At 60.4% G+C, this 23845-nt stretch overlaps 1 protein-coding gene across 6 annotated transcripts in view; it reads left to right on the top strand.

Moving 5' to 3' along the window:
• Positions 1–23845, top strand: part of LRRC4B (leucine rich repeat containing 4B) — a 63090-nt gene that overhangs the window by 15352 nt on the left and 23893 nt on the right. The window contains exons 1-3 of one of the 6 annotated variants that reach the window (XM_021094801.1): positions 19633–19914; positions 20240–20306; positions 21956–22287. In XM_021094801.1, the coding sequence (XP_020950460.1) occupies positions 21991–22287 (297 nt within the window). In that variant the 5' untranslated portion in view covers positions 19633–19914; positions 20240–20306; positions 21956–21990. Of the gene's footprint in view, positions 1–5460; positions 5855–15136; positions 15240–19632; positions 19915–19993; positions 20307–21955; positions 22288–23845 lie in introns of those variants that run through there. The other 5 variants (XM_021094798.1, XM_021094802.1, XM_021094797.1 and 2 more) reach the window with 5 other exon arrangements.

Genomic DNA, 23845 nt, shown 5'->3' with positions numbered 1-23845 from the left:
CCTACACCACAACCAGAGCTGATTCAAGCCACGTCTGCCACCTATACCACAGCTGACGGCAACGCTGGCTCCTTAACCCACTGAGCAAGACCAGGGATCCACCTGCATCCTCACGGAAACTATGTCGGGTTCTTAACCCTGTGAGCCACAAGGGGAACTCCCTCTGCATTCTTTTTCAACTCAGTGGAGGGTGGTCCAACTTGCTGAGCGAAGGAAAACTGGAAGTAAAACAGGTGTGTGGAGATGGGCTGGGAGTAGGGAGCTCCTTGTAGCATTTGGGAAGCAGAGGTGGGAGTCAGGGCTGGAGACCCACGCTGGGGAGCCATCGGCTGACCGTGGGTTCAAAGCCATGACCTGGGCGAGGTCACCTGGGGAAAGAGCACAGAGCGCAGAGGAGTCCGACGGGGGACGAAGGAGTTGAGGGTTTGGCGTCACTAAAGCCAAAAGGACAAGTGGTTTCAAGGAGGTCCTATGTCAAGTGCTGCTGAGTGGGTGAGCAGGATGTAGGTCCAGAAGTAGCCCCTGAATTTACAACAGTGAGGTCACTGGTGACCTTGACAAGGCAGCTTAGTGGAGTTGGGGACAGAAGCCCATTGTGCTTGAAGAGGAACTAGAACAGGAAAAAGTGGAAACAGTGAGTTTTTCCAACCATCTCAGAAGTTTTGCTGAAAAGAACAAAGGATGAGGTACAGGGGAGATGTGTTCTCAGGGGAACTTTGGGGGTGAATTTTTTAAGATGAGCAGTCTTAAATGCTGAGGCAAAGAGGCAGAAATTTACTGGGGGGGTCATGACAAGTGGCAATCTACACTAAATGTTACTTCTCTCAGTGAATGCTCCCCTTCCCAAATTTTTACCAAAAATGTCAAATATACAGAAAGTTGAAAAACAAATTTTAATGAACATTCATATAACCACCATTTAGATTCCATAATTATTAACATTTCAAATTCCGGATTATTTGAAAGTTGCAGGTGTAAATACTTCAGCATGAATCTCCTAAGAATAAGAGCATTCTCCTACATAACCGCAATAGCATGTCGTTATCACACCAGAGAAAACTAATGTGAATTCTCTAACATTTTCAAGATCAAGTCCAAATTCATATTTTCCCAACTGCCCATAGACTCCCTTTCAATCCAGGACCCAAGCAAGGTTTGTGTAATTGCATTTGGCTGTTGTATTTCTTTAATCTCTTGTATTTTATTTGTTTATTTTTTGGCCATAACCCGTGGCATGCGGAAGTTCTGGGGCCAGAGATCGGACCTGGGCCACAGCAGGAACACAAGCTTAGGAAGGAGTCTGCTGGGAGTTCTGGCTCTAAAGTGGATATACGGAGGGAGTTCCCATTGTGGCGCAGCAGAAACGAATCTGACTAGTATCCAAGAGATGTGGGTTCAGTCCCTGGCCTTGCTCAGTGGGTTGGGGATCTGACGTTGCCATGAGCTGGGGTGTAGGTCGCAGACAAGGCTCAGATTCCAAGTTGCTGTGGCTGTGGTGTAAGCTGGGAGCTGTCGCTCTGATTCGACCCCTTGCCTGGGAACTTCCATATGTTGCTCGTGCGGCCTTAAAAAGCAACAGTAGATAAATAAAGTGGAGGCACTGAGCCTGTGGCTAGAGTAGCAAGGGAAGGAGAGCTAGTGCAGCTGTGTGCTGGCCAGGCACCCTTCCCTCTTCAGGAAGGGTCAGGGCTTCTCTGTGTAGGCTCTTCACGTGGCATGATTTGAGCTTCATCCCAACATGGTGGCCTTAGGGCTGTACATTGGCTGTAAGTCAGCTTATACAGCCACCAAAGTCTCAAAAGCAAATATTCCAGCAAGGAAAGCAGAAGCCACCCCTCTTTATGACCCAGCTCTGGCAGTCCCAAGGTGTTACTTGTGCCACACTATTGGCTGACGAAGTAACGAAGCCCTCCCAGGTTGTGGAGACCTGCCCCCAGAGGAGGGCCAGAGCCTGCGGGTCGGGAGAGCAGGGCAGCCACCTCCGGGACGTCCAGCCAGCCGATGCCTTGGAAACTGGACAAGCAGGCCCCAGGGATGCTGGTCTTCATCCAGCTCTGTGCTCCTCGGTGAGCAGCCACCATCTCTCCCAGGAGTGAGGGAGTCGGACGGAGGCATCGGGAAGGTCCCGGCTAGGGTAAGGCCTGGGGAGACACACAATTCTCGGAACTGCCTGCCGTCAGGGACAGGCTTGGCTGGCCAGCGAGGGCCACGTGTAAGTACAAAGAACAAAGTAAAGAACCACAGGGGAGGAGGGGGATGTGATGCCTTAGCCACTGTCACCCACCCCCTGCCCCCCACCCTGCCCTGCCCCGCCCCGTGGATCCCACTCAGAAAGACTTCTCAGCAACCCAAACTACCTTAAGTGAAAATGTCCTTCCTTTGCCCATATTTTATTTATCAAAGGTAAACCTAACTGTCCATCAGAACTTCTGATCAGGGTGAGACGCGCAGTTAACACACTGAGTGGAGACGTTTGTTTTTTTTTAACAGCCCGAAGCAGAGAAGTTTGATGTTTGGCTTAACCTCTGAAATGCGATCTCAAAGGAAATATATACTTTACATTTGCTTTTTGGAAGCAGTAAACATACCTTTGGAGTCTCCATGACTATGCGGGGGAGGTGGTCTCTGGGTCACTGCCTCCTCTTTTTAAGTAATAGAGTTTCTGGCCCATCGTGGGCCCCAATCAGTGTTGAAAATGTGAATGTCGGAATTCCCACTAGGAAGCATAAGGTTGCGGGTTCCATCCCTGGCCCCTCGCTCAGTGGGTTAAGGATCCGGCGTTGCCGTGAGCTGTGCTGTACGTCGCAAAAGCAGCTCATATCTGATGCGGCTGTGGCTGTGGTGTAGGCTGGCAGCTGTAACTCCGATTTGACCCCCAGCCTGGGAACCTCCATATGCCATGGGTGGGGCCCTAAAAAGCCAAAAAAAAAAAAAAAAGGAAAGAAAGAGAAAAAAAGAAAATATGAATGCAAAAATAGGGATCAGGGTTGAATTTGCTTAGGACTGCTGCCTGAGTTAAGCTTTAGAGTAAAGTTTAGGGGGCAGACGGTAGCATTGGGGTTTGGTTTTGTGTTTGTGCTAATCTGGGCTCTTCCTCCTCCCTTTCTGTTCTCCCTGTGTCTGGTCCTGCCATAGCTGTCTTAGTTCCCCTTTCAAATAGGCCAAACCTGTTGCCATCCCCAGGCCTCTGGTCTCCATGGGCAGCAGGGGGTGGGGGTGGGGGCTTCCCTGCACACCCAAGCCCTGCCCACTTCTTCTGTGAGGCCTCGCCATCACCTCAAGCCAGCCTCCCCTGCCACCACCCCACCAGCCGTGGTCTTCTGAGCGAGTGTTTTGTTTCTCTGAAGTAAGTTCAGACCAGCAGACCAGGAAGGTGCTCAAGTGGGTAAGATGTGGAAATTCTTCTCTACCTCCCTGCTCTGGCCTCTCCCCAGCTGCCCTCTAGAAACCAAAGGGTTAATGGTGAGCACAGAAGGGGTTCCCCAAGCTCCAGCTCCACCTGTGCCAGTGGTGCTCAGAGCCCTAAAAGTCCCGTTGAGGCAGGTACTAAGGAGTCAACGAGACGTTCAGGAAGTGCCTGGCGCAGCAGCCTCTGACACGGGACACACTGGCTGTTAGTACTACTGTTACTTACTACTGACCTCGGGCCTGCCCTATACTGCACTCTGGGCGCGCACACGCAGTCCTGCTTCCAATCTCCTAAACCAGATTTCAGCAGCGCTGGGATGGGGACCCAGCACCCTACAACCCACCTGTTGCTCCCAGGCCTGGTCCCTCTGTCCCTTGCTCAGTTTCCCCTCTCTGCGGCTCTCCCCTCTCGGCCTGAACCACCCTCCACCCACAGCTGCTTCGTGTGCACCCACATGTGACCCACTGTCCCTCCTCACCTCCCAGCCCCCTCTATCCCAGACTGTCCCCCACTTTGCCCCATTTCTGCCCCTGGGGTTGAAGGCGACACACATGGGAGGGGCTCTTAGAAGAAGGGCAGAGGGAGGCAGTCTCTTTGGGACCTTGGCACTGAGGGAAGGAAGCTTTATCTTTCCTCTCCCCTCCATGGGGAAAGTCAGTAGCCAGACTTGGGGGGTGGGGTGGGGGGGGAGATGGACAAAGAAGTGAGATTCCTGCCTGGAAGGAAATTCAGCCTCCTTTCAGCCCCTTCTAGGTTTCTTTGTCCACTAATTCCCCATGCCCCCCATCCTAGCTGCCAGAGCTTTTGAGGGTCAGGACAGGGGGAGTTGATGGGGCAGGGGTAGGACAAGGTGACCTTTCTGAGGCCGCAGCATCCTCTCCCCACCTCCCCGCACCCGGCTTCACACTCTAAATGTATCCCCAGCACCTGCTACCAACACCTGGAAGTGAGAGAACTGGGGGGGCGGCTGTGGGGCCTCATCCTCTGCCCGCCCCAGGTGCCCCCAATGATAGGTCTGGATCAGGGGCTCCTTGCCAGGGCCCGACCTCTTCTCTGGCTCCTTCCAGAACCCCTGTCCAGACCCTGGACTCTGGACTGGATCCTGCCCTTGCTCCCCTGAGAACCCAAGGTCCTTATCTGGAAAATGGGTGTGAGAGTCCTTCTCTCTTGGTTCAGAGCTGAAGGGGCGGGGGGGGGGGGGGGGGGGGTGATAAGTGCACACACGTTGGGGGGGGCGGGGGGGGAATTCAAGGCTTGCCCTTGGTGTTCTTCTCAGGCTCCAGCCGCCATACCTGCGCCTCCACAGCTCTGGCTCCCCTCTCCCCCATCCCCCTCCCTCGGTCCCCCTCCCTTCGGTCCTCTCGGTCCAGCTTTGTTTCTCCCAGTCCGGCCAGCGCCTCCCTCCCTCTCCCCACCTCACCCCAAAAACTTCTCCACCGCTCCCCCGGCCCGCTCCCTCCTCTCTCCCCCCACTCACCCCACCCCCGTCCTGGGCCTCCTCCGGCCCCCTAACCATCGCTGTCCTTCAGCCCCTCTTTCCAGCCCTCTGCCTACCCCCTCCTGCTCTCCGGCTTCCCCTCCATCCAGCGCTCCGGCCGCGCCTCCCCCTCGCCGCCCGCTTTCAGCCCGCAAATATTCACGGAGTGCCTCTTCTCCAGGCCGCCCGTCCTGTCCAGGACGCGCTCACCTCCCGCTCCCCTCTTCCAGCCTTCCCCGCTCTGCCCTCGGTCCCTCCCTCTCCTGCCTCCCCCTCTTTCCTTCCCTCTACTCCTCCTTCCCCCTCTCTCTCCCACCGCTCCCCTCCCCCACCCCTCGTTCCTCCCCCATCCTCACCCTTCTCCTCCCTCCCCTTCCCCCCCTTCCTCCACTCCTTCTCTCCTCTCCCCCCTCCGTTCCTTCCCGGGCAGCCTCCCCCCTCCCGGCGCCCTCCCTCCCCTCCCTCCCGCTTCCCCTCCATCATCAGTATTCCGCTCCCGTCTCTGCCGCTCTCGGCTGCTCTCGGTCGCTGCCGCACCGTCCGAGGCGGGGGCCGGGGCCGGGGCCGGGGCCTGGGGGGGTGGGGTGGGGGGAGAGCGGCGCCGGCGGCCCGAGGAGGGAGGAAGGAAGGAAGGCTGGAAGGAAGGAAGCAAGGAAAGAAAGAAGGAAAGAAAGGAAGGCAAGAAGGAAGGCGGGCCGGCGGACGAGGGTGCCGGGCCGGGCTCCAGGCGGGCGGGCGAGCGAGGAGGCAGAGCGGCCCCCGAACCCCGTCGCTGCCGCTGCGGAAGCCCCCTCCCCATCCAGGAGCCGGGGAGGGGGGAGACCGCTAGAGACCCAGGCCCGGCCGCAGCCCCGCCCCCCGCGTCTCCCCGCTGCGGGCCTCGCACCCCAAATCCCTGGCCTCATTGGGGGGGTCCTCCCCCCGCGGGCCGGGCATGCTGCCCCCCGGAAGGAGCCCCTTTCCTCGCCGTGAGTAGCCGCGGAAGGGCCCAGGAGGGGGCGGGAGGAGGAACCATGGGGTGGGGGAGTGGGGGGCATTCTCTAATTGGGGGTCAGTGGTCTTAGGCCTCCTCCGGGATGGGGGGGCGGCGACAGAGGACAGTGGGCGGGGCCTGATGGAGAGCAGAAGCGGGTGGGGGAGGCGGTGTGGTGGGGGTGCTCAGGCCCAGGCCAGTTATGTGTTGGGGGGTCGCTGCTGCCTGGGAATGGTGGCGGGGGGTGGGTGGGGGGGGATGTACATCCGTCCGGCTGTCGGCTGTCGCTGCGTATCCAGCTGTGGGGTAGAGGTTGTCAGCTTGCGGCGGGGGGTGGGGGTGGTGGCTAGCCGGATTGTAGGTCTGGACCCCCCCATTCTGGGGCGGGAGTCCGAGTCCTTCCCCCCCATTGCCCCTCCCACCCTCCACACCGCGGCTGCTTGGGGTGGGGGGGGCACGCCAGTGATGGGGAGGGGGGGAGAGGCGGGCACGGGGTTTCCTTGGTGACCGCGCCTGGCAGGAGCGGTTGCCGTGGCAACTGGGGAGAACCAGGGAGTTTGGGAAGTGAGAATGGGAAAATGGAGGGGGTGACTGGGAAACGAAACAACCCCCTCCCCAACCTTCAGCCCCTCTCCTTCTGCCCCCCCCCCAGCCTCTCCTGATGGGCGACCGAACCCCTGCCCCTCCCTCTTCCCAAGACCCCTTTTTTGGCCCCATTCTGCTGCGGGGACCATCTATCCTGGGGCACGTGTCTCTCTGGGACCACTACCCGCTTCCCACTGGCCTTCACCCTCTCCTCTCGGGGACCTCCCCTCCCCCGTTTGCCGCCCTCCCAAGCCTTCCCACCGTCACACCTGCTCTTCTAGGACCTTCTAGCTGCAGCTCACCTTCCCCTCAGGAGCCTCTCTTGCCCTCCATCTCTGACTCCCCGCCCCCCAACATGCCCTCCCTGATCCCCTCTCCGGGAGACCCCAACTTCAGCTCTTCTCTCCTCTAGCGCCCAGTCCCTACCCGGTTCCTCTCAGGACCCCTCATCTCCTCCCCTCTCGGCTTGGGACCCTCGGCTGGGCACGGAGGTGGGGCTTCTCCCTGGCACTGCCCGCCTCTTTCTTTTCCGTCCTTCTCTGCGCAGGACCCCCTTCTGTGACCTTTCTTCACTCAGACCCCCCCCATCTCAGTCTCCTCACTTCCTAGGGTCTCCTAATCCCAGACCCCCAGCCGTAGGGGGCCTCCTTTCCGGAAGCTCTCCTTCTCTAACCCTCTGCCTCTTCCAACTCCCCAGCGTTCCTGGGGAGCCCGAGGCCCAGGCTCTGCTCAGGGTTCCACCCACATTTCCAGGCCCCCACAGCCATGGGCTCCTCCTTCTCCTGAGCCAGGGGCCCCGGCCAGTCTCTCCCTGGGACTCTGGGTCCTGAGGCCCTTGATGCCCCCTCGCCCACCCGCCCCTACCCTCCTCGCGCTACCACTCCCATCTTCACCCTCTCCCCCGCCCCCGCGGCTGCTGCTCCTCGCGGGCTCCCCGCCTGCGCCCTGCAGCCTCAGGCCGCACTTTCTGGAAGAGACATTCCCAGGGTGGGGGAATCCCCGGGGGAGAGCCCAGCTGGGAGGCAGGCGTGGGGGAGGGCGCCTCAGGGCTGCCCCTCGGCCCCCTCCCCACCCCCTCCCCAGCTGGGAGCTGCAGTGGCGCCTCCGCAGCGCCCCATTGCTATGCGCCTCACATCCCAAGTCCCGGCCGCGCAGCCGCCAGACAGGAACTGGGGCTCCGGCGGCAGCTGGGAGTAGCCAGAGTCGCTTCCCTCCGGGTCCAGGCAGCGCGCAGCATCCTCTCCCCGCTAAAAACTAGCCCCCCGAACCAGGGCCAGGACCAGCCCCTCCCTCTCGGTCTCTCCTTGCTCTTTCCAACCTGCGCCTCAAAGCCTCCTTTCCTCCTTCCCCCCTTCCCCCGCTCTGCCCTGGGTTTCCTCTAACCCTGGCCCTTGAGCGTTCAGACGCACACTCAGAAAAGAGGGCTAGAGAGTGAAGCAGCCCAGAGGCGAGAGAGAGAGAGACCTTCGGGGGAGGCAGAGGCGCGGCCAGAGTGCGAGAAGGGGACCCACACCCCAGCCGACACACACACCATTTAGGGCATATCGCCATGGAGCCAGAGGGCGCAGAGTCCCTCGTCTCATTTCCGAAAGAAAGGCGAGCTGGAGAAGGAGGGGCCCGCACAGCGTGCTCACACGGCAAGGGCCGCGCCGCCGACGACCCAGGGTGCCGCTCGAAGGAGCCGAGGGCCTTCGGCTCCGGAGAGGGATGGGGGTCTGTGCACAGGCGCAGACACACACCAGGACACACTCAGGGGCATCAGTGGCAGCCAGAGACTCAGACATGGAGTCAGACCCAGTGACAAACTCCAGAGGCTGCAAGACCTGGACGTGCGGGCCCCTCAGCGGGAGCCACGGAGGGAGAGACAAAGGCAGCACCTGGTGGCGAGACCCCCGGCCAGAGAGGCCCTCACACATGGTCGCCTAGTGACCTCACACCTACAGAGAGACACACGGAGGTGGCCTCGGAGCTGTGGAGATGCAGCCCCAGGCGCTGCCCATACAGCCCTGCCCACGATCCAACCCGGAGCCCAGAGAAGGAGGCCCCACATGTGTGCTGCAGGGACCCCAGCAGCCGCCCTCCATGCCACCCAGGAGCTGTTGGGAGAGGGATCCCCGAGTCAGAAGGCTCCCCCAGAATTAAGGCACCAGGTATCAGAGGGCCAGTGACACGTCTCCTCCAGAAAATGGAGCCAGGGCCCGGTGAGCACCGAGGCCACATGGAAAGAGGCAGGGCTCCAGGTGGAGGTGCTGGGAGGGGGAGGGGAGGGGAAGCACTGGGTTCGCAGCCTCTTCCGGTGCCTGGGCTCCTCTCCTCCCCGCCCGCTGGGCTCACCTGTCTCTTGCTAGGATGGCTGCTCCCCTCTTCCTCATCCCTCCCAGCCTTCATCCCTTCCTCCACCACTCCTAAGGTGCCGCCTGGACCTCCATCTCCCAACTCTCTCCCCGCTCCCCGGGCTGAGCCCTCCCCCCACCCCAGCCCCAGCCCCTGGCCTTCTGGTCTTGGCTCCTCTGGCCACCCGTGGCCTCATCGCCCTGTCACTGCCTCTCTTTCCGTCCCTACTCAGCTGCACAGGCTTTCCTCCTCTGCTCCCTCACCTCTGCCAGCTTCTCTGGTCGGTCTTTCTTTCTCTTCCCGCCCCGCCTCCTTTTCTCCCCACAGCTGAGGACTTACCCTGCTGTCCTGTGGACCTCGAGGGTCAATTTCCCCCCAGTGCTTTCAAAGTGTTTAATGTGTCACCAATTCTTTTTCAAAATGAGCGATTTCACATAAAAATCCATTCTTGTCACAAGAAAAAAAAAATGTGTAACTACACGCGGTGATTTGTAACTAGGCTTGTTGTAATTAGTTTGCAAATATCGAAACCTTGCATTGTACACCTGAAGCTAACAGAATGTTATATTCAATTATATATCCACAAAATCCAGATTATCAGCTTCTTTGGAAAAATCCCCCACCTCTCGGGGGTAGCAGTGGGCTGTGCTCAGGTGCCCAGAGAGCCACCACTCCCTGCGCTGTTCTCACCTGCTTCGTCGATTTCATCTTCGTCTGTCTTGCCTGCTCGAGGCTATAGTCAGCTGAGTTTTCCACCTCTGCTATTTTCTCATCTTTTCACTCTCCACACTCCTTCCCTCTACCCGCCCCCCGCACTCTCTCCACACTCCTTCCCTTAATTTTCTTCCAGAATCTGAGCCCTTTTAACAAGGGCGCTCTTGGCCAGTGCCTCTTGCTCCATTATTCTCTGGGGAAATTTTGCCCCAGCTCCAAGCCTCCCTGGAACCAGGGGCTGCCTCCCTGCTACGCCAAGGGTGGGAAGACGCTTAAGACCACCTGGCTGCCAAGCACATATGAGTTCTTCTCAGCCACAGTCCCTTGCAGTGTCTAGAGCCAGTGTCGCATGGACCCACCATGTTGCAGCCCATCCTTGGCTGGCTGTCACCTGTCCCACGTTCCCCCCCACCCCCGTCAGATTGCAGTCCGCAGTCAGGGACAGGTTTCCTTGTGTGTTGGAGCAAGCACACTTCTGGAAGTTCATCTGGTCCCAGTGCAGATCTCTCAGGGGTGGGGCTCTGTGCCAGCGGGGGAGGGATGGACTCCATTTGGTCTCACCTCCAGGTCAGGGTGCAGATAGCAAGGGTCCCCTTTGTGCCGTGACAGGGCTCAGCCCCAGCATTGGTTCCTCCACCATGACCCTGTAGGGAGAATGTTTCCTCTCTGGCAGGAAGTAGACAGCCTCCTCATCCCTGAGTTTAGGGACACTTCACCCCTGCTGGGGAGAAACTTCCTTTCCCTTCTCTCCCCAGTCCCTGAGAGTGGGGTGGCTTTGCCAGACAGGGGGGTGGCAAGACAGTAGAAAGAGTGACACTGGAGTTCCTGCCGTGGCACAGTGGAAATGAATCCAACTAGGAACCATGAGGTTGCAGGTTCGATCCCTGCCTCGGCTCAGTGGGTTAAGGATCTGGCATTGCTGTGAGCTGTGGTATAGATCACAGACAACGGCTTGGATCCCATGTTGCTGTGGCTGTGGTGTAGGCTGGCAGCTGTAGCTCTGATTTGAACCCTAGCCTGGGAACCTCCATATGCCGTGGGTGCGGCCCTAAAAAGACAAAAAAAAAAAAAAAGAGTGGCAGGATGCCCCCTTGTTGCCTGGAAACCTACTTGCCACTGTTGTCATGGCAGGTGGAGGGGAGGGGCTGCATCCCAGGCCAGGGAGATGGGCTGGTGGGGGCCCTGCCGGCAGGGGTCCACCCCAGGTGTAGGCCTGCGGAGAGTGAGGACGCTGGGTGCTGGTGAGGGACTTGAGAAGCCTGTGTAAGACCCAAACGAGGAGAGAGGGAGCCAGGTGGGGCTGGGGCAGCGACTCAGGCCACTCCCTTCCTGCTCAGTTGTGTCCCCATGAACCCCTCAGCCCTCGCTCCTGTCCAAGGTGTGGAGCTTAGGCCCCGGAGCTCTTGTTCAAACACCTCAACAAAGATCAGAAAGCAGTCGCGGCCCTAACTTTCCCAGCGGGGCGACCCCAGGCCATAAACACAGAGGTTTGCCATCCTTTTGCCTGGAGCCCTGAAATGCAGGGCTAGAGATAAGCATGGGCACTGATGTCCAGGAGCTCCCTGGTGGCTCAAAAGGTTAACAATCCAGCATGGTCGCTGCTGTGGTGCAGGTTCCATCCCTGGCCCCCGTACTTCTGCACAAAAAGTAAGGCCAAATTAAAAAAAAAGAGCTGGCATGCACTGAGAGCTTACCCCGGGCCATGTGGCTTTGTTTTGTTTTCTCCTGGTGGGAGTCCTTCAAGGGAGGCATCCCTAGTTTGATAAAAGGGGGAACCAAGGCCGGGAGAGATGAGGTGTCCAGGCTAGAAGTGGCAGGGCTGAGACTGCAAACCCAGGCACGGGCCACTCTGCACACTGCCTCCCCCAGCCCAGACTACTACTTTCCAGAGGGGAAAGCGAGACCCGGAGAGGGCAGTGTGTTGGCCCATCAGACCCTCCAAGTGGAGATTAGGATCGTTAATGATATCAGTAATTCCATTGTTCATAATAATAGACTCAGAGGTTAAACTTTAAAAGAGACACTGGAGGTCCTGCAACTCATAGGTTCCTGGCTTCTCCATCCGCTCTAGACCCTTCGAACCCCAGAGGAGAGGGGACACACCCAGGCCCATCCTCATGGTGGAGTTTCCTCACCAAGGTGGGGTGTCCGGCTGGGGTTGGGGACGGGCGCCACAGACCCCTCAGGTGATTCTGCGGGCCCCCACCCAGTGGTAAATGGGTGATTTTTTTGGTTTGGGTTTTTGTTTGTTTTTGGGCAACACCTGCAGCATCTGGAAGTTCCCAGGCTAGAGGTCGAATCGGAGCTGCAGCTGCCGGCTTATATCACAGCCACAGCCACAGCCACACTGGATCCAAGCCACATCTGTGACCTACACCACAGCTCACGGCATTGCCAGATCCTTAACCCACAGAGCAAAGCCCGAGATCAAACCCGCCCCCTCATGGATACTAGTCAGGTTCTTAACCCACTGAGCCACAACAGGAACTCCTAAATGGGTGTTTTTGATCCATCCAGAGATGCTGGATGCACATATGGGGGCTGGGGGATAGAGTCACAGAAAAGATTTGTTTTCGTGACTCTGAGAATAAATGCTGTTGTTAATGATTTATTAAGGCCGACACTGTCGCCGAAGCGCAGCAGCTACGTGTCGTGTGGTTACCTTCACTGACAGAGCCCGGATGGGGCGGGGAGGGCCCCGGGGAGAAAGTGGCAAGTCCGAGCATAAGCCCAGGGCTCCCTGGCCATGCCCTTCCCACTTGCCCATGCTTCCTAGAGCAATGGCATGACGACATCCAAGAGGAGGAGGTAGTCACAGTCACAGAACTCTCCTGGGGCCCCGTGCTCAGCCTATCACAGATCCTGGACCACTGACATTCTAGGTCGACGAGCTATTTTCCACATTTTACAGATGAGCCAACTGAGGCCCTGGGAGGCAGTGTCCCCCTTCCAAGGCCCCAGGCTGGGAACTGTGGCCTGTGCAAGCATCTGACCCAGGCCTGCCCCCCTGTGGGGGGGCGGTTCATGATTCACCCAAAAATGGCATGTGGGATGCACAGTTAGGGACCCTCAGCCCCTTGCTCCAGGGGACATGCCAGATCTCAGCCCTGCGCTGGATCCACCCCCAAATCGGAATCTGCACCCCCGCAAAGCCCCAGCTGATCCGGACGCACCCTGCTGGCTGAGGAGCTCTGCTCCTGTGCAGCGAGTTTTCAACTTTCGGTTATTTTTAGCAGAAGCCTCTTTTAAAAAGACAGTTGGGAGTTCCCATCATGGCTCACAGGTAGTGAACCCGACTAGTATCCATGAGGACGCGGGTTCGATCCCTGGCCTCCCTCAGCGGGTTGGCGATCCGGTGTTGCCGCAAGCTGTTGCCGCATCGCTGCGGCTGTGGCATAGGCTGACAGCTGTAGCTCGGATTTGACCCCTAGCCTGGTAACCTCCATGTGACACACGTGTGGCCCTAAAAAAGACACACACACAATAGTTCAGAGTTCCCGTTGTTGCTCAGCAGGGTAAGAACCCAACCACTATCCATGTGGACGTGGGTTCGATCCCTGGCCTCGCTCAGTGGGTTAAGGATCCGGCGTTGCTGTGAGCTGTGGTGTAGGCTGGCAGCTGCTGCTCCAATTCAACCCCTAGTCCAGGAACTTCTATATGCCTCAGGTGCAGCCCTACAAAAAGTGGGGGGGTGCAAATTCTGCACACCCTGAGATGGAAAATAGATGCAGCATTGCCCTTCCAGGGAGAAGCAAGGGGAGCAGGGGTGAGGGAGGCCACAGTCAAGCTGGTTGGCACCACAGCCCTTTGTCCTGCGCCCCCATGCACCCCTGCGGAGCCTTGGCAATGACCGATGTTTGAAAACCACCAGGCGAGGTCCTAGCTCTCCTGGGCAGATTGAATCCAGCAGCACTGCTAGGCCGCCCCCACCTCCCAGAGTCACACAGAGGCCTGGAGGTTCATCTTCTTTCCATCTTGGCTCCTGCCTGGGAGCGGGTGTTCGCGGGTACAGCGAGGGCTCAGGACCTCACCGCACCTCAGCAGGCCCTTCTGTGAAGTGGGGCTGCGGTGGGTCCTCCCCTGTGGGCCCACGGCACCCCCAGCCCAGGCCTGGCCCGGAGCAGGCCTCGTGTGACAGGCAAAGCCAGCCTGGCTCTTGGGTGCCTCACCCTCACATTACCTCTCCGGATTTGATCTCCTCCAAAATCCTTCCAGAATCCAAAAGAGCCCTGCAGGGGTGGCTGGGCAGGGCGTCTGAGCTGAAGGAGTCCAAGTTTTGGGGACTCAGGCAGAACTGGTTCCAAGGAGGACCAAGGCTGAGCTGGGAGGCACTGGGATGGCCGTACCTGTGGTTCAAACACCACAGTCACGTGTGGCCTTCAACTTTTAGATTAAGGGAAACCCTCCGTTCAGTTCCTCCGTCACACTCACCACATGGCAGCACTCAGTGGCCACCATCCTGGACAGCACGGAGCACCTCTACCAGGGCTGGGGCAGCGGCCAGGGAGGCGGCCCACTCAAATACTGCAGGTGCCACACCAGCTGGCACACAGCTGCTGTCCTCCCAGCCCTTTGTCATGCGGTACCTGTTATCAAGTCCCTCTCTTAGATGCGGGACAGCAGGGTGCGTGTTCCCAGCGGAAACCTGGCAGCCAGGACCCGCGCGGACAGGGTTGGCTTCTTTCTCCACTTAGCAGCGGGGCCTAGGGGCCCAGCTCATACTTGCTGGTCACCTGCTGGCCAGACCCTCTTCCAGGCCCCCTTGCCACAGCCCTGTGCACGCTGACTGTCACCAGTGTCCCGGCTTAGAAGGGACAGCGGGAGCCCAGAGCGGGGAGGGGCTGCCCCAAGGTGGCACAGCCAGCCAGCGACTGACAGCCAGGCTGCAGGTCCCTCCACCACTGCTCCCCACAGTATCCGAGGTGCTGGCATGAGCCAGGGTGCCACCTACCAGCAAAGACTGGGATTGAGGGGTCCTGCGTCCAGCAGCTGCTCCCTCCTTCTCCCCCCAGCCTCCATCCCTCCCTCTCCCCTTTTCGGGCTTGAAGAATTTGACCCCTAGATCTTTAAGAAGAGCCTGGCTCCTCCCTCTGCCTCTCCTGTATCTCCAAGTGCTGCCACTTTTGCACAGCGGCTGTATCTTTTCATTCTTTTCCTCCCCTCTGTCCCTGTGGCCCAGGCCCCAGAGTTCAGCTCCTCCCCAGCCTCCAGTCTCTCCCAAGAGTCCGCACTCAGAGGGCTCCCCTGTCACAGCCCCCGACCCCCAGCGGCCAGCATCCTCGCCTCTCAGCGCGCTGCGGCGGCAGGACGTCTTTGTAACGGAGCTGGACGCTGCAGATCCCCACTCCCCTTCGCCTCTCAGGCTTCCAAGCCTAACGCGCTTTTCTTCACCCGCATGCTTCGCGCTGGTCCTTGAGCTCTCGGCTTCGTCGCCACCTCCTCCGGGCCAGGGGCGGTGCCCCTCCGAGACGTTCCAGGGCCTCCACCCCGTGCTCACCCGGTCCCAGCCTTCGTAGTCCCTCGTCGGGACCACGGACTCCCCGAAGACGGGCAGGTCTCCTTGGCCCCTGCGCGTCCGGAGCCGGCAGGGAACCCGGCGGCAGGGGGCGCTCGCCCCCTCCTTCATTCCGCGAGCCCTGCTGAGGCGCCGTGGTAGCGGGGCGGGTCCTAGGCACCCGGGATGCAGCGGGAGCGCGCCGGTCAAACCCCCTACCTAGGGAGCTCACCTTCCAGTGAGGGGACCGCGGGTAAGCAGAACCGATCGCTATCCGTCAGGGCACGTCGGGCAGGCCAGGCGACGGCCACAAAGGAAAGGAGATGAGGTGTAAGGGGCGAGCTCGGAGGCGGTGGTGGATAGCAAAATTTCCCGGGAGGTGACATTGAAACAGAGGCCAGAATGGAGACGGGGAGAGCCACGCAGACCCAAGGAGGACGCTCCAGGCAGAGGAACAGCCGGGGCAAAGGCGCTGGGAGGGACCGTGCCTTGGGCCTGGGCGGAGCCTCAGGAGGCCAGCGCGGGGGAGCTGCTCCGTGTGTAAGGGTTAAGGGCCTCAGTTTGGAGAGTTGAGGGACGTCCAGAGAGGACAGTCCCCAGGGCCAGTGGCTCCTGCCGCGGCCCACCCCTGCCCCAGGAAGCCCGCTTCTGCTGCCTGGGGACTGGTGGGCCTGGGCAAGTCCCAGGCTGAGTGTGTGAGCTGAGCCCCCAGCTCTGATTCCTCAGCAGCAGCCCTGAGGGGCCTGGGTGGCCCTTGTCCCAGGGTTGCTCAATCTCAAAAGTTAGGGAACTGACGGAGTTCCCTAGTGGCCTAGCCGTTAAGGACCTGGCATTGTCACTGCTGTGGTGCGGGTTCGATCCCCGGCCTTGGGGAACTTCTGTATGCGGCCAGCATAGGCCAAAAAATAAGTGAGGAGACTGTCAGTTCTTGGGCTTTGGGGTTGCTTTTATTTTAGAAGCGTTCAGGACACGGACTGGCTCAGAGGAGCGCACGCGTGAAGTTGTTTCATCCAACCCTGAAGCCTATGCTGCCCACACCCCCCTAACCTTGACAGCTCCCGGCCTCGCCCACATGACAGGCATCGGCGAGAGAAGTGCTCAGCTCTCCCCGGCTTTGATGTCTCTCCACCCTCCTGGCTCCAGGCTCCACTTCCGCCCTAGTCGCTCACAGTTGAGAAGTTCTTTAGGTCTAACCTCCATCCCTCTTGCTGCAATGGCAGTCAGTTTCCTATCTTTTCTCTCACCCTCTGAACTTCCCCCAGAAAAATGAGTATGCCTGGCAGGAATGTTCCCTGCCTCCCTCTTGTCCTCGCCCCGCCTCCCCTGGGCCCCTGAATTTCCGATCTGCCATCTGCCTGGATCCTCTCAGGCACGGTGCCCGAGATCTCTCAGAACCTGGGATGGGGAGGAGGGCAAAGCTGGGGAGTGCTCAGGCCTTCATGCCTCCACCTGCCCCTGCATCTTCCCTTGGGTTCCGTCCCTCATACAGTCTGTGTGACATCAGCCAGGGCTCTCGGCCTGAGGCTCTGCTGGTCCATCTGGAAAGCGGGCCCTGGGGCCGTGGGGAGGCTCTGGCAGCTCCAGGCCAGGGCAGCACCACGCATGGCTCTGGGAACATGGCAAGCGCTCCGTAGAGCGTCCCTTTGCTGTCGTGTACCGTGGCCAGTGAGGGTCACGGAAGGCAGGTCACAGTTCGGCGTGACCCCCAGGAGACCTCCAAGTGAACTCTTGCTGTTTGTCATGAATTGTCATCGTTGTGACAAGCTTGATCCCTGGAGCCCCTTCCTCCTCTGCTCTGGGGAGGCTGACCAGGGAGGGGCTACTTCCCAGCTGTGTATGTGGCCTTGAGCAAGTGACTTGGTCTCTGGGTGCCTCAGCTTCCCCATCTGTGAAGTGGGGGTGAGGGCGGTCCCTTGTCAGAGGGCCAATGGGAGGACGATGGTTAGCACCAGTCAGACTCCCAGAATGGTGCCAAGTGGGGGCCAGGCACCCCACAGACATCACCGTTATGGTGGTGGCGTTGTTTGAGGAGTTGGTGAGATGCGTACACGGTACCTGGCTTTGGGGCCCATGCTCAGCTTATAGCACCCTGTTAGCTGGGTTGGGGGGTTGGGTGTATCTGGAGCCAGGCGCCCCTGAGGGCACAGCTGAATCCAAGGGCGTACCACACAGGTGGTATCCAAGGTGTGGCTCCCTCAGGGCCTGCATTAGTGGGGTGCACACAGCTGCCCTGGGGACCTAGGGTATAGTGTCTGGGACCCGGCCAACCAGGGAGCACCATGGCATGGGTGCAGATGTCAAGCTGAAGGCGGTCGTGTTTGTGGCATATGGATGTGCTGCCTCCACCAGGTCGGCCTCCTGGGATGGGGGGGGCGGACCTGGGGATTGGGATGCCTGGGGTGTGAGCCTGAGATGTGCAGCTGTGGGAGTGTGTCCTGGGCTAGACGTGCAGAGCGGGGTGTGTGGCAGGTGCGTCTCCATGTGACTGTACCAGGGAAGGCGGGGAAACTGGGGAGGGTTCTAGCTTGTAGCGCTGACAGTTTATCCAGTCGTCCTTCACCTGCTGTTCACTGAGCACCTTCCCTGCCCCAGGCACCATCATAGGTGCTGGGAACCAAACTGTGCACAAAACAGTTGCAGTCCGAGTTCCCATTGTGGCTCAGCAGATTACAAACCCGACTAGTATCCATGAGGACGCAGGTTCAATCCCTGGCCTCGCTCAGTGGGTTAAGGATTGATCTGCCGTTGCCGTGAGCTGTGGTGTAGGTCGCAGACAGTGGCTCAGATCCCATGTTGCTGTGGCTCTGGCTATGGTGTGGGTTAGCAGCTGCAGCTCCGATTTGATCCCTAGCCTGGGACTGCCCTTGGGGAGTGGGCTTCTAAGAGGTCAGATGGCAACAAACACAATATAGAAAAAGAAGGCAGAGAAGGTTCTGGGGTGGGGCAGGGGTGCCGTGTGAGGTCAAGGTGCTCAGGATGGCCTTGCTGAAAAGCTGGCCTCTGGGCAAAGACCTGAGGGAAGACAGGGGTGACTGAGGACAAGCGGTCCTGGGTCTTGGCAGAGGGAAGAGCACATGCAAAGGCCCTGGGGCAGGAGTGTGCTCACCTGTTGCAAAGAGGCCAGAGGCCAGCTCAGCCTGAGGTGGGAGAGTCAGCAGGGGAGGAGCAGTGGGCCTGGGGGGGGGGGGCGGGGGCTCCGCCTTTTCATCCCCCTTCCATCTTGAAACTTGAGGGGCAGGATCTGACTTGGATTCCTCTGGCTGCCCAGGGAAAGGACGAGAGCCGAGGTGGGGAGACCAGTGAGGAGGTGACTGATCGCCCAGGGGAGAGGGTGACCAAAGGTCAGATCTGCCTTTATTGTAAAGAGAGAGCTATTTACTGAGCCAGTCAGTCCCCGGGGGCCCCATGAGACAGATACCTATGTTTATCCCCATTTCACAGCATTTTTCTGCAGCTCAGAAAAACAAAGTCACCAGCTCAAGGCCACACAGCAAATCAATAGCAGATCCAGGACTCACACAAACCCAGGCCCCCAGCGCTGGATCGCTGCACTCTGTTGCGCCTCATCTCTTGTGGCCCCTGGATGTCCTGGGTTTGGAGCATGGGGATAGCAGCTGTCAGCATCTCTGCTGGTGTCTGCACATAGTAGGGATGAGGAAAATTACAGTTGGGTGGCTGGTGGGCTGGATGAATAGAACGCCCGGAGGCCGCTGGCTGCCCATTTTGCAGACAAGTATCAGGAGGGGGGGAGCAGGATGTGGCTAAGGTTCAGGGGAGAGGGCTGCATCTGGGGGTGGGTTTCTTTGTGTCAAAAACCGGGGTGATGGTGATGGGGGCCAGGTTCCCTGGTTTATCAGGGGTCGACCGTTGGGAGTCCGTGGCTATGCGGTGTGGCTGGGGCTTTGGGGGCCTCCTGGGGTCCTGGAGGGAGTGCTTGCAGCTGAGCCCATGCTAGGGGGTCTGATGCAGGAGGGGTGGTGTGGCCAGCGGTTGGGGGTCAGCCCTGGCTCGGCCTGGTTATGCAGCCGATGAGGCTGTCTGTGCCACGAGGCCCGGCTTGGCACAGCCTGCATCCCCCCTCCCCCCCCAGCGCCCAGCCTTCCCCCTTCCTCCCCCACCCACCGCTTCCCGACCTTCCCAGGCTGTCCAGAACCAATGGGTTAATTAGATAACAGAGCTTTTGATTAGTGGGGGAGGGGGAGGAAGGGGGGCCCTGAGGAGGAGGGAGGAGAGGCGCCCTCCCCCGGAGGAGAGGAAGAAGGAGGGAGGGCTGGGGAGGGAGGGAGCGAGGCACAGCTTGGCTCTGCACTGCCGTGTGACTAGAAATTGTAATCGCCGAGAGAGAGGGAGAGACGGACCGAGCCCCGGCTGAGGGAGACCAGACGGACCGAGAATCTGACCCAGACGGACTCCCCCAAGAGGCCTAGGACCTAGGAGAGGGCGATGGGGATGGAGCAAGAGTGAAGAGGAGATGGAGGAGCAGAGGGGGGCCCGGTGGTCCCAAGGGCAGTGATACAGCGAGGGGGGGTCCTGAGGAGGGGGTGGGGGCTGGAGGAGGCAGACAGGGATTGGAGGCAGAGGGGCGGGGAAAGAGCAGGGGGCTGGGGTCCGTGGTGGCGAGCAGAGGCTGGCGGTGGGGGAGAGAGGAGGCAGAGGTGGGGGTGGGGTAGGAGACCGGAGAGGCGAGCCGGGAGGGGAGGAGGCGACAGTTGCTGCAGTGGCCTAGACGGGCCTCCCTAGGGGGTGGGAAGGGCGACAGGCGAGGAGGGGGGGGCGCGGGGAGACCCAAGAAGCCCCTGCGCCCCCCCCCAGCACAACCTCGACAGGAAGCCCTGGAGAAGTGGGGAGGCAGAGCCCCCACGGCTGGAGGCATGTGGAGGGGGGGCCTGGGGCGCAGGGAGAGGCCCAGCGGAAGCCAAGCCACTGGGGTGAGTGTCCCTTGCTGTGGGGGGAGACAAGGACGGAGATGGCGGGGGTGGGGGGGGCTCTGCTGAAGCCGTCATCAGGGGGGATGCGGGCTGGCCGAGGGACACGGCCTGGACGCAGCGTCAGTGGCCCAGTCTGGACCTGGGGTGGGCCCTGCAGGCTCTCACCACCCGAGGGACATCCTGGCCCCAGGGTCCCCCAGTCTTGAATCCCGGTTCCCCTGGGCTGCACCGCCCCCTTGGCTCGGAGGGTGGGGGCTGGCTTATAACCCGTCTTGTGAGGTGGGAATGGTGGGCGCAGGATGAGGACAGACCCGTTGTCACACAGGAGGTGGGAAGACCCCACCACCCTCACAGGACACAGACAGAGGCGTTCACAGCCCCCAGCCTCCCAGGTAGAAAAATGAGTCTGGGCTGTAGACGCGGGATCAAACCTCCCCTCACCCCACTGCCGTGTCTCTCCGTGTCTCTGTCTGTCTGTCTAGCTCTTGCTCACCGCCTCGCACATGCATTCAGGCACAGACACCTGCACAAGCATTTCAATCTGAGTTAAGATGATGCTGGAAACTGCGGGAGTGTGTGTGTGTGGGGGGGGGACGGGGGTGGGTGGCTCTGTGTTTGTGGGTCTGAGAATACACTGTGCAGGGGGCTGCCCCTGTCACCACCTTTGGTGTGTGGGTTTGTGCAGAAGGCTCCCCTGTCCCCCTGTCCTCCCAGCTTGCCGGGACCTCAGGTCAGCGGGGTTGGAGCAGAGCCTGCCGGCCTGGGTGCCTTTGTGTGCACTCAAGCCGAAGACGCTGCGTGGAAGGGAGGGTGGGGAGCACAGGGGTAAAGCCTGGCCCCCAGTCCCCTTCTGTCACTGCCCAGCGGCGCCTCCGGGCTCCTCAGTGCCCTCCTCCGTAAGCTGGCCATCCTCCCAGCTTCCTCCCTCCCGGGGTTCCCAGGAAGCTTAAGCACGCAAGTGCAGAGAATTCAGAGCTATTATTATTGTTGCTGTCGTTGTTACCGTGGGGATTAGCCCAGCCCTCTCTTGATCTCCCATCTTGTGGAAGTGGGGGTGGGAGGACCTGACCCCACAGTGCTCGCTCCCCTCCCAGGGCTCAGACTCAGGGTCCCCAGCCCCCCAGCCCCCCGGCCCCAGCCCAGCCTCATCCTGCCGCAGCCGGCGCCATGGTCTTGTCTTGAGCACCTGCCTTTCCAGGCCCCCCTGGGCTGCTCCTCCAGGCTCCCCCCCTGCCCACACCCTGGCCTCCCCGGTTGTCTCTGGCACCACACCTCCTTCAGGTTCCCCTTTTGGAGTCCCACTCACATCCCGCAGCTGCTGCTGCTGCTGCTGCTGCTGCTGCTGCTGCTGCTGCTGCGAGGCCCTCGGGCCTCAGCAAAGTGAAGGGACACGGGCGGGCTGGGCAGCTTGTCTGAGTGCAATGGTGGGGCAGCGGGGCCGCTGGGCAACTCAGCCCCCGCAAATGCACCCTGGAGGGAGAAGGGAGGGGAGGGGGTCCAGGACACTGGATCCGCTCCCAGAGGCGCGAGGGCAGGTAGCCAGGGAACTGGATGGGTGCTGGGACGGGAACCAGCTCCTCAGGCGGACGTCCCCCTTTCTCTGGCACGACTGTTCTGTCTGTCTGTCTCTCACTCCTGCTCTACCTCTTTATCTCCCTTTTGGGAAACAAGAACAAAGAACTGAATTTTCAATCCAGCTGACTTCCACTTGCCAACTTAGCGCCCTCTGGCAAGCACTTCCTCTCCCCCCGGCCTCAGTTTTCTGTCCTGTGAAAAGGGTGTAAAGTCTGTCCAGCGGGGGGGTGGGGGGAGAGGATGGGATGAGATGAGTGCAGGGCAGAGCCTGCTGGACCCTTATCTTCTGGGATGGCCTCTCCCCCCACCTGGGGGGCTGCAGGAGCCTTGCCCCTCGGGCCCTGAGCCCGGGGCAGGGAGGGGATGGTGGCAGCAGGGGCAGAGAGCTGTGTGCATGTGGGGTCAGGGCAGGGCCCCTCAGGGTCCCTTCCCTCACTGAGCCTCTCCCTCTCTCTCCCCCCTACAGCCCCCCGGCGTCCACGCGGAGCATGAACATTGAGGATGGCGCGTGCCCACGGCTCCCTGTGTCCCCCGCTGCCGCCCGGTAGGATGTCCTGGCCCCATGGGGCCCTGCTCTTCCTCTGGCTCTTCTCCCCACCCCTGGGGGCCGGCGGGGGCGGCGTGGCCTTGACATCTGCTGCCGGCGGGGGCTCCCCGCCGGCCACCTCCTGCCCTGCGGCTTGCTCCTGCAGCAACCAGGCCAGCCGGGTGATCTGTACAAGGAGGGAGCTGGCCGAGGTCCCTGCCAGCATCCCCGTCAACACACGGTACCTGAACCTGCAGGAGAACGGCATCCAGGTGAGCCGGGCTGGCCGCGGTGGGGAGCACAGGTGGCACGGGGGAGGGACACAGGTGGTGGCCAGTCCCCACCAGCTCTTCATGCCCGCCCCCCGGGCACTTTGGGGATGCTGTTGGCCAGCGTGTGGACAGGTGCACCCCTGTCCTGGCCCTGGAGCCATGGGTTGTGCTGGGAGTGACCCTTCCCTGAGGTCCCGGGGCCATCGGCAGCACCGCACCCTCCACCGCGTGGCTTTGGGCATGTGACGTGTGACTGTGCCTCACTTTCTTCATCTGGAAAGTGGGGATGATGAGAGCCCCGAGGGGTTGCTGTTGGTGCCAGGGCTGATGGGCTTCCTGCTTGTTGAGGGTTTAGAGTGGTGCTGGCAGCGGGCCGGCCCTCCTTTGCTGTGCAGTATGGGGCTCACACCCCCGCTTCCTGGAGTTGGTGTGACAGCTGAGCCGTCTCCGGTACCTGGCTGGTGCCTGGACCGGGTAGTTGTTGTCTGATTACTATTGTGATTAAGATGGGTCATAAATGATGCTCTGGGGGCAGGGCTGTGCTGTGCTATTTTGAAGCGGGGTCCATCCTCTCTGCTCTGCTGACTTTGGGGCTGGATCACCCGCAGGGCTGGGGGGTGGCGTCCTGTGCACTGTTAGGGGCTGCCTCCCTGGCCACTAGATACCAGCAGCATCTTGCCCCCAGGTCCAAATGTGTCTCCAGATGTGACTGGATTCCCCGGGGAGGGGAGTGGGGAATGGCCCCTGGTTGAGAACCACCATTTTAAGGCCTTTGGTCCATCCCCTGCCCCCGGGCAGGCCTCTCCTACCCCAGCCCGAAGAGCCAGGAGAGAGGGGGGCTTAGAGCTGACCTTTCCCCCCGCCCCACCGCACAAGGCCCCCCTCTGTAGAGTAGAGAAGGGTAAGAGGTTAGGGTGGGCGGTGCCAAGGGGGCTCCCCAAGTCAAGGCTGTCCCTCCTGGGTGACCTTGGGGCACGAACTACTACAGCCAGAGCTGGGTCACATCACCCACCCCTGCTCCTGCAGGACTGTGTCCCCGGGCTCTGGGCCACCTTACCAGTTGCCTCCACCAAGAAGGTACCTTTCCTTTTCTTTTTTGGCCGCCCCGAGGCATATGGAGTTCCCGGGTCAGGGATCAGATCCCAGCCGCTGTTGCGACCTAAGCTGCCGCTGTGGCAACGCCAGAGCTTTTGACCCCTTGTGCTGGGCCAGGATCCCAGCGCTCACAAGATGTTGCCTGTCCCATCGCACCACAGCAGGAGCTCCAAGAGGGCCCCTCTTCTACCCGTGCATTTCGATTCTGCCTCACATCCCTCGGGCTGCAGCCTCGGCTGCCCTGTCCATGTCCCCCTTAAGGAGGTGCCATCCTCGCCTTGCACCTGCCCCCCCATTCCCTGTGCTCCAGTGTCCCTCATTTATTCACGTGACAGCCCGCGCGTGGCCAAGCCCTGCCATAGACAATGACCAAGATGAGCCCTTCCCTGCCCCTGGGCAGCAGAGGTCCTGGAAGGGAAGACATGATAAGCCAATCAACAGGATGGCTCGTCAGGCTGGGGTA

This window comes from Sus scrofa, chromosome 6 (assembly GCF_000003025.6).
Source record: "Sus scrofa isolate TJ Tabasco breed Duroc chromosome 6, Sscrofa11.1, whole genome shotgun sequence".
Lineage (NCBI taxonomy): Eukaryota > Metazoa > Chordata > Mammalia > Artiodactyla > Suidae > Sus > Sus scrofa.
Note: the sequence above shows the minus strand (reverse complement) of the source record. Positions and strands in the feature narration are given on the sequence as shown.